Below are 10054 nucleotides of genomic sequence, written 5' to 3' on the forward strand. Positions count from 1 at the left end.
GAGGAGAATCTTAGTAATACTGGAATGCGCAAAGAGAGTTCTGATGATATGGTATTGAGAAGACACTTTCAGAATGCTGAGATCAGCACAAATGCTCAAACTGATTGTAAAGTTACTGATGCTAATTTTACAGAGCTTGAAAGGGCACGATTTTGTTATACGCAAGGTGCAGGGTGTGCTGACATTTCGGAGATGACCGATTGTGATATTTTGAATGGCACAGAAATTTGTGAGGGTGCCTTAGGTCCAGCAAAGGAGCTGGTGGGTCAAAAAACGTCCATTTCAACAGAAGACATTAGTGAAAAAAAGAATAAGACCCCAGAGCATGTAGTAACTACAGAAGGCATTGATGGTACATATGTAGTCAATGTCCCGAGAGTCCTAGAAGCTCATATCTTAGCAGAAGCTGAAGCTGCCTTTTATCATGAGAGCTTGCAGCAATATGAATCTCCAGGCACAGAAGACACTCAGACAACATACAATGACAAACCAGATGAACATAAGACTACAGATGAACCCAAGGATGCTGTCAGAATTACAAGTCTTGAGGATCAAATCAGGGCTTTGGCAAATGAGGTGTATGCACTAACTGCAGTTGACCAAGAGCGAGAGAAGGTCGCTGATATGAGAGATTTGTGCATGCAGAAGATCCTGAATCTTCAAGAGATGATGCAGTACAGCAGAGCTGCAGAATGCACCAGCTTCCAATGGCAGAGCCCCGACCCACAGGACCTGGAGAGAGGGCAGAATATCACACATCCATATGTACTACCAAAGATCAAAAATGAGGAACTTTCTGAGCTCAATATCTTAAATGGGCAGAGCATCTGTGAGAGCTTGCAGCTTTTGGAGCACAACAGAGACCTGGAGAGAAGAATCAAGAGTCTTGAGAGCAAGATAGACATTGGATGGACCTTCCACAAGCAGCAGGCATCGCTCCTGGAAGAGACTGCACGACTGATGGAAGAGAATTCTAAACTGAAGATACTGCTGCAGGAACTCGAGAAGCAGAATGAGGACTCTGACTCTTTCAGTCCTTCCAAGGACTCATTGCATGAAATCGGCTCGCACCTGAAGGAGAAGATCGCTGCAGTGGTAGAGCTGGAATTCTCCTGCATGGAGTTTGAGAGGCAGAACTCACGACTGCGCAAAGGACTTGCTGATCTGCAGGGCAAATCTCTCAGGATCCATGAACAAATGCAAGAGCGGAGGTACTGTGTGATGGTCCACAGTGTCCTGTTTCAGTAGAAGAGAATCCCTTGATCACTCATCCTGTTTGCTGCCTGCTGCTCACAGTCACCTCTGTGTGAGTCCATGCTCCAGACCTTGCCCCTTGCAGAGATAGAACCCCACCCACCATCATTAATGCCTCCCACATTCAGAACCTACCAGTGGATCAAGCTTTTCTCCAATTTTACCCAACCCTTGCTTACACTGTTTATGTACATGCTTACCAATGCAAATATCTGTGGAGCCTTGTATTAGTTTAACAGACTGATGGCCTGTTCACACCATGTCCAATTTTATGGAGCAGTTTGACCATTTAAAACATTCTCTAGTTTTATGTTTTTTTTCACCAAAACTATTCACACATTCCAAAACAGATTTTTTTGTTATTATCTGGAAAAAAAGTTATTTTGGCCTCTGCCTAAAAGTGTTCACAGTAATGCATTTTGTTTTAAACTCTTTGTACATTATTTTTTTTTTTTTTGCTGTAAATTTGAACTTGGTGTGAAAAGGCCTTAAGAATGATGTAGGTTGTGAACCATTAATACATATTCAAAGCCTTAACAGCCTAGTCATTATAGTATACAGTTTAGTGTCAAGTTAGACCCAGTAGATTTACAGTGCACCCTGTGTTTAGGAGTGAAGTTTGTCGTCTGGCGAAAGAAAACCTCATTCTAAAGCACAAGATCTCAACCATCAGAGAGGAGGACTTGAGAGAGAACCAGGAGAACTTGCGGTAATACACATTAGCTGCTGATCGCTAAACTCCAGTTTTTATTTGTCCTGTCTCACAGCTGTTGAATGACTTGACAAATTTCTCTCTCTAGACTTCAGCACATCAAGCAGGGGAAGAGAACGGCACAGGCTTTTCGTAGACAGGTGAGATTTAGTTCCACCACCAAGAAACTTTTCATGTAAAGCTGTCATTCCTTACAAATCAAGTTGCCATCTTTTTTTGTCAGTGTATAAGTACAGAAGTGTTTAAATCTTTTTATCTTTCAATTGTGTTCTGTAATGTCAACTTAAAACCATGTCTAATGATGCACACACACACACTTAGCTTATTGTCTTTTCTTCAGCTCTCAGAGCCACGCCGTCTTGGGCAGCAGCTGGAGGAGGATAATATTTTATTACAACAGACTGCAGAGCATTTCTTTCGACATACTGGCCAGGAAGTGATGCGTCACCATGACCAAAGCCCAGGCAATGAGATGAATGGGGTACGATCATGATGGTTCAAATTTCATGGTAATATGCTTAGAGTTTAACAAGCAAAAACGTTCTTAATATTCATCCTGTTCCTCTTGCTCTTTGTCTATACACACATGCTTAGTTCCAGTTGTTTGATCGGGATGATTTTGTATCCAGAACAGAGAAGGAACTGCTTAGAGCAGAACTGCATCGGTGCATAGAAAAGGTACAAACACATACGCAAGGACTAAAAGATACATGGATCATATTTAACTCGGATCCCAATTAGACTGTGCTGTTTTCTGGTCTCCTCCAGGTGATGTCACTGGACTCCTCTTTACAGACGCTCACTCAGCAGAATGCTCGTCTCAAATCTGACCTACGCATCACACAACAGGAAAGAGATGCCCTCAAACAGGAAGTGATTTCACTTCACAAACAAATGCAATCTGCCAATGAGAAGGTGAGTATTGAGTACAAGAGCTTGACATTGCAGTTAGATGGAGGCACTTTAACATTTCTTTCCCCCTCTCCATGTCAGTTGTTGGAGGTCTCTGTTGTGTCTTCTGGTCAGCAGCAGGGAAGGCGTGTGTGGGCGGAGCTTTCATGCCTTATGGAGGCGGAGCATTCCTCATTAACAGCTGAGAACCAGCAACTAAAGCGACAGATGAGTGAGATTTGCTCAGAGCTCCAAACAGCAAAGGAGCAGGTCAGAGCAGGTGTATTCTAAATACCTCCAGTGCCTATAAGATGTGTATATTGCATTTGATGTTGATTTATGATTACCTTTCTCAGATCCATCAGCTAGAGGTGTTGAGTATGAAACATAGAGGGCTGGTGAGAACTGCAGATCAAGAAAAATCAGCCTTGAAACGTGAAATGGAGTCTCTTCACACACAGCTGCTGTCAACACGGAACAAGGTTATACACAATCAACATTGCACATGCACAAACTTGTGTTTGGTGTATTACACATTTTTGGCTAATCTGATGATATTAATAAGTGGTACACTTTTTACCATGCTTAATCCTGGAAGAAAAAAAAAAAGTCAAAATACAATACAAAACTACAGTCTTGACAAACACAAAATAGGTATCATTTGAAAGCTTAGAAGCTATACTTTACAATGCATGTAGGCATTATGACCAAAACTGAACAAGTGCTTTGAAATTTGCAGACAAATCAGAAGTGTTCCATTTAGATAATTTATGAAACATTTTGCACTTTGCATACATATTGTAATTAGTAAAAACATCAGACTAACCAAATAGCCATCTGTCATATGATGTTGGAAAGCTCTCAAAAAGTAGAATACAACCAGCCTATTTGTTTTACTCAGACAAAAATATAGCGAGTAATCGCTAAGTATATGTCTTTGACATTTATGTTTCACGTGAACAGGTGTTGCTTAAATGCCGTGTTTTTGCTTATAACTTCATGAAAAATAAATGGAACATAAAATATCATACCATTACTTAGAGTATGCAATTATCTTTCAAATGAACCCACACAGAAGGTAATCGGATGCATATATCATTAGATAACTGACACAAAGCAAAATGTGCACAGCATCTGGCTTTCTGGCATCTTGCTGAAAACACTTTAGATTCCTGGATCAGATGACATTCAGATTGGTGCAGAAATCATCCATATTTGGGCAGAGAGACATGTAATCAGTGACTGTTACAATGATGACTCAAATGGCACAGAATGAAACTTATTCTGTGAAATCTCATTACTAAAATCATATCTACATTCTATGCAAACCTTCAGTCGTTGTTTGCTTGTGTAATTAGTTCTTGTGTACAATTATGTTTTATTTATTCGGAGAGGCTTGAAGACATTTTTGTACACTAGGATAAATAATTTTTGTAATGCAATAACTTTTGATTGCTTTGTTGTATCAACACATAATTTTACTCACAGTTGATGATTGGGATTGGTTCATGATTGGGAACAAAACAAAAGCAGTTTTTCGGAGCCACCTTATTTACACCCAGAGATCTATAATGTCAAATCAGAAAAATAAGAAAATAAAGTACATTTTGGCTCAAGTTTCAGCAGTTTCTTAGGCTTAGAGTCTCAGAATTTATAAAAATGTAAATTATGTTTTCCAATGAAACCAAACACTTGACCCTCCTTTTTTTTTCTTGTTTATTTATTCCTTTTTCATAAGCCTTTAATTTTGTGTATGCCACTGAAACAGGAAATTAAAAACACCCTCGGAGTTTAAAGGGTTAAATTCTGTATAATTCCATAGCTTTTCATCCAAAAAAAAAAAAAAAAAAGGCTCCAGATTCCATTTGGCCTGCTCATAACACAGATTGTCTGTTACTTCAGGCTCAGCTGGCTGCAGTCTTGCCCTCATCTCCTCTACAGTTGCCAGGGGAACAGAGGAGACAGCACCATAGTGACGGCCCCAACTTCAACATGAAGGTAACACACAAGCGCACACTATTCCAGTCTGCATGGGATCTCTTTCTGGATCAATATAGATGTCTTCAGTGTATTTATATGCTTGCTCTCTCTGGGGTATATTTAGTGTACATCCACTCTCTGAAGGTTTCCTTTGGTGAATTGGGGTTGTCTGGTGTCTCTGCTTGTTTTGCTCTGAACTAGAAAATATACCTGTGAGATATACTTGCCAGAAATCACTTGTGTTCACATTCTTCATGAAGCACGTTGCAGCACTGGATCTGTTTTGTGTAGCAGCTGGGTTAGAGCGCCCCCTACAGTGTTGATTGTATGTGGTGTTATATGTGGTCTTTCTTCAGCCTTTTGTGTATGTTATGGTGCATTATTGCAGGATGTGTGTGTGTGTGTGTGTGTAATGCTGTGTATATGTGCAGGTGTCTTCTTCCACAGATGTAGTGCTGTATGTAGTGCTGAGTGTATGTGTTTCCTCTGCAGGTGTAGGAGCTGTGGTAACGTGTGACATCACCACCTCTTTGAACTCTGACCTTTACCTTGTGACCTCCAATCACTGAACTCCTCCTGCCAGAATTTGTTTTTTTTTTTTTTTTTTTTTTGAGCTGCTGGTCAATTATCTGGTCATGTTGAGGTCAATGTCCTCTGTCTGAGTGAGCATGTAACTTTTTAGGTAGGGTGCTGTAGTGACCTAAACTTGTCACATAGTGGCAGTGTGCTGCAAAGCCTCTCTGCTGTGAGTCGTGCTTTCCTCTGTGGTTCAGATGCTGCCTCAGGTTTCTGTATGGTGGGTTATAATAAGTCAAGATTTTAAAAGCCTGGCAAGAGATGCATTAAGGGCAGTGGAATCTATGATTATGCATTTGTTCTAAGATTTGCAGTGTTGTGTGAATAAGCAGAATTGTGTTTACAAAGATTGCGCTGTTATGGAATCAGTTTTATAACCATAATACAGCTCTTAAGCTGTTTTGAATGATTGTTCCTAGATAAATCCAGTTTTAGCTTCCTTTTTATTTCTTTTATTTTTATTTTTTGTTATATTTATTTTATGACGTTTCTATTTGTAACCATGGCCTTGTGTTGTGTTTTTTTTTTCATCAGGGATTATTAATTAATTTATAATATTTTGTATTTATTGATTGATTTATTAATTGATTTTGTTATTCATTGTTTATTTTATTGCTTTATATTTTTTTTATTTGTAATGTTTTACTTTGGTTTAAATGTGCTGTGTTTCTTATTGATGTGAGTGTGTGTGTGTGTGTGTATGTGTGTGTATATATATATATATATATATATATATATATATATATATATATATATATATATATATATATATATATATATATATATATATATAAAACTGAGGCCAAATAAAGTATTAGGGTAAATATTTTGTGTAGTGTATTTAATAATTTTATTCTTTAAAAATACTTTCTTTTTAAATGTTTTAATGAAAATTCATTTACTCACCCTCATGCCATTCCAGATGGGTATGACTTTTTTCTGCAGAACACAAACAAAGATTTTAAGAATATCTCAGCTCTGCAGGTCCTCACAATGCAAGTGAATGGGTACCAAAACTCACTGGCGATCATGATTTCAAGCTCAGTTACACTTCCTACAGCTCCATCTAGCGCTCTGCGCATGCGTCAAGCACTAGGAAGTGTAATCGAGCTCGAAATCATGATCGTGCCTAGAGACTGTAATGACAAAATGTAGAGTATACAGTGAAAAGGAGTTATATTTTGGGCTGTTCTCACCCAAAACCAACTGGATCGCTTCAAAAGACATTGATTAAATCACTGGGTCATATGGATTATTTTATGCTGAATTTATCTCATTTTTGGAGTTCTGGTCACCATTCACTTGCATTGAATGGACCTACAGAGCTGAGATATTCTTCTATAAATCTTCGCTTGTGTTCAGCAAAAGAAAGTTATACACATCTGGGATGGCATGAGGGTGAGTAAATGATGAGAGAATTTTCATGTTTTGGTGAACTAACCCTTTACTTTTGCATATATATTACCAGTACTACCAGATTGGACATTCCTTTTATTAATATTTTTGTCAATATTTTTGAATAATAGTGAAGTCATTAAAACTATAAAATAATACAAATGTATGGGAAAATGCATTCCCAAAATATGGTAATTGTTAAAGTACGGATTCTCTTTTTATATATATATATATATATATAAGTAGCCACGTTTTGCCAAGATTACAACTCTTGACACTCTATGTATTCTAGCAACCAACTTCATGAGGTGTCCACCTGGGATGTTTTTTAAACCATATTGAAAGATATTTGCTGCTTTTAAAAAATAAATATAAAATCTTTTAAAATGACAAATTTAGTTTTTTAAATAAATCCATACTTAGGCACAATTCATATTTATCTACAAAACTCATGTCAAACATTAAAGCGAAAGCCTTTAAACAAAAATGTTTTTAAGATTAGATGAATATAAATAGTGTGTCCAAACTTTTGACTGGAATTGTACAACCTGTTTTAGGGGTTCAGTTGGTTTAGTGTGTATAAGGAAAAACCATGCAGGATTAATTGCAGTGTTAATTGCATTATTCAGAGAGCAGTTGAGGCTGGTATGACAAACTTATTTACTATCAGACCAATTGACCATCTTAATCCATGTCTTGACCTCTGACCTTTACTCTGTATGACTTGCAGGATGAGCGGGAGGTGACGCTTTTACATATGGAGGAGAGAATGAGTGAGGTGGAGCTCATGCTAAGAAACCTCAAACTGTTGCTACAGGAGAAAGTCTCTCAGCTGAAAGAACAGGTACATAAACACAAACTCCCCTGTCTCATTCTAGCTGTTGTCTGTTTGTTTAGAGACAGTCTGAGGATATATATTATTCTTTGACAGCTGGGCAATTCTAATTTCTAGTTTAACCACTGTTCTGTTCTCTCTGCTTTTGTAGTTGACTAGAAACAGTGAAGCTGATGTGTTAATTAAAGACCTATATGTGGAGAACGCTCAGCTGCTGAAGGCCTTGGAGAAAACAGAGCAGCGTCAGAAAGTAGCAGAGAAGAAGAACTTCCTCCTGGAGGAGAAAATTTCCAGTCTCAACAAGATTGTCCGTGACCTTGGCCCTTCTCCGCTGACCCCTACACCCTACCACTTTACACACTCATGATTTGACACATAATTTTACAATTGCACAAACTCACGCAATGAACTACTTCTACTGTATACATGTAAACCCTAACTTTAAAATTAATGTCCAGTGCTTAGAATGCCAGAAATGCATTCACACTTGTATGTTTGGGAGGTGATTTGCATGAGAGCAACAAGATGGTACATTGTTTTATTGCATCATGACAACTGCCTCTGCAGGTAAAAAAGAAATCTAACCGATCTGACTACTTGTAATGGCTCTTGCATAACATAGCATAGAGCATTAAAGAAAAGCATAAAAGCAGTTCAGTTGACCTGTGCACTATATTTTGATTCTTTTGAAGCCACACAATATCTTTGTATAAGGAATGGACAGAAATGGGAGTCATTATTTGCACACATAAAAATAAAAAAATAAAAATCTCCTCTGCCATAGCTCCCAAATCTAATTCCTGCTCAGTTTTATTTCTTGGTGAACTATTCCTTAACTATATTAAGTTCAGTTAAATGTTTTGTTTGTTTGCTTTTATCATTTGATTTGGATTTTTATTTTAAGACTATGCCAGTTTATTACCAGTGAGTATGAAACTCAAACTGCAATTGGAAAGTTTTTCTATCCGAAATGGTGAAATTCCTTAGAGAAGCTTATCCTACAGGCAGCTGAGGCCCCTGGGTTCACTTACACATCCAGCCACCTATCATTTCTTGATTTTCAGTGAAATGCAAATAAGGTTGGTCAGTCTCTGCTTTTCAGAGAAGGGAAGTAAAAAAACAGTGTCTCACTATTTATTCTGTTCATTTTTGTTTGTTATAGTGATTTTTTTTTTTTTCCCTCTGGGATTGTTTGTATAATATTTTTAACTTCATAATTTAAGGGATAGTTCACCCAACAATGAAAATTCTCTCATGCCATCCCAGATGTGTATGACTTTTCATCTTTTGTTCAACACAAAGATTTTTAGAAAAATATCTTGGAAAAAAAAAAATTTAAGCTCCAAAAAGCACACAAAGGCTGCATGAAATGAATCCACATGACTCCAGTGGTTTAATCCATGTCTTCAGAAGTTATATGATTGGTGTGGGTGAGAAACATCAATATTTAAGTCCATTTTTACCATAAATTCTCCTTCCTGCCCAGTTGGTGGTGATACGCACGATTCAAAGAATGCAAATCACCAAAAACAAAATAAGAGGAAAGTAAAAGGGGAGATTGATGGTAAAATAAAAAAAATAAAAAAATGACTTAAATATTGATCTGTTTCTCACCCACACCTATCATATCGCTTCTGAAGATATGGATTTAACTACTGGAGTCTTATGGATTACTTTTATGCTGCCTTTATGTGCGTTTGGAGCTTCAAAATGTTGGTACCTTTGCCTTGTGAGGACCTACAGAGCTGAAATATTCTCTCAGAAATCTTCGTTTGTGTTCAGCAGAAGAAAGTAAGTCAAACACATCTGGGATGGCATGAGGGTGTGTAAATGATGAGACAATTTTCATTTTTGGGCTAACTATTCCTCTAAGTAATTTGTGGTGCCGGTTCTTATATAAAATCACTTAAGTTTCAGCAGGACCTTGTACTGTTTATTTTATCTACCTATGCATCATATACTGTAATCATGTATTATGAGCACTGTGAATATGAATAATAGGGAGCCTATTAAAATATTTATGTGGAGTGAAAAAAACTCAGAGCTCAGAGATGTCAGCATCATGGTAACTACAGTAGGCCTATAATTTGTGTGCGGAGAGGAAAATTACTAGTTATGGAGTTTCATTTCAGTCGTCTCCCGCCGAGTGCTCGGTTTATGAGTTTGGATACTTACGCATAAAGTATTACAGGCATTCAAGCATTTTAAAATTGCTTTGAAATGTGTGTCCTTGAATGTTTAGAATTGTAACTGCCTTAGGTGAAGTAAGCTATGCTTTACCACTGTTTGTGATGGAAATGACTTTAACTTAAAGTGTTAACTATATAACACTCAGTTGTAAGAACAAATATAAAATACCTTATCTTTTTTAAAACAAACAAAAAAAGTAAATAAATAGTTTTAGAAAACAC

The 10054-nt window shown here is 37.4% G+C and overlaps 1 protein-coding gene and 1 long non-coding RNA gene across 6 annotated transcripts in view; one reads left to right on the plus strand and one right to left on the minus strand.

The window, feature by feature from the left end:
- Positions 1 to 10036, plus strand: part of nin (ninein (GSK3B interacting protein)) — a 31934-nt gene extending 21898 nt beyond the window's left edge. The window contains exons 17-26 of one of the 5 annotated variants that reach the window (XM_051647330.1): positions 1865 to 1963; positions 2055 to 2106; positions 2307 to 2447; positions 2561 to 2644; positions 2735 to 2881; positions 2960 to 3127; positions 3214 to 3339; positions 4760 to 4855; positions 7539 to 7652; positions 7795 to 9225. In XM_051647330.1, coding sequence (XP_051503290.1) covers positions 1865 to 1963; positions 2055 to 2106; positions 2307 to 2447; positions 2561 to 2644; positions 2735 to 2881; positions 2960 to 3127; positions 3214 to 3339; positions 4760 to 4855; positions 7539 to 7652; positions 7795 to 8010 — 1243 coding nt within the window. In that variant the 3' untranslated portion in view covers positions 8011 to 9225. Of the gene's footprint in view, positions 1 to 1864; positions 1964 to 2054; positions 2107 to 2306; positions 2448 to 2560; positions 2645 to 2734; positions 2882 to 2959; positions 3128 to 3213; positions 3340 to 4759; positions 4856 to 5329; positions 5463 to 7538; positions 7653 to 7794 lie in introns of those variants that run through there. The other 4 variants (XM_051647329.1, XM_051647331.1, XM_051647328.1 and 1 more) reach the window with 4 other exon arrangements.
- LOC127411678 (uncharacterized) overlaps positions 1 to 10054 on the minus strand; it is a 124114-nt gene that overhangs the window by 106474 nt on the left and 7586 nt on the right. The window lies entirely within an intron of this gene.

The sequence above is a fragment of the Myxocyprinus asiaticus genome, chromosome 21, assembly GCF_019703515.2.
Source record: "Myxocyprinus asiaticus isolate MX2 ecotype Aquarium Trade chromosome 21, UBuf_Myxa_2, whole genome shotgun sequence".
NCBI classification, from domain to species: Eukaryota; Metazoa; Chordata; class Actinopteri; order Cypriniformes; family Catostomidae; genus Myxocyprinus; species Myxocyprinus asiaticus.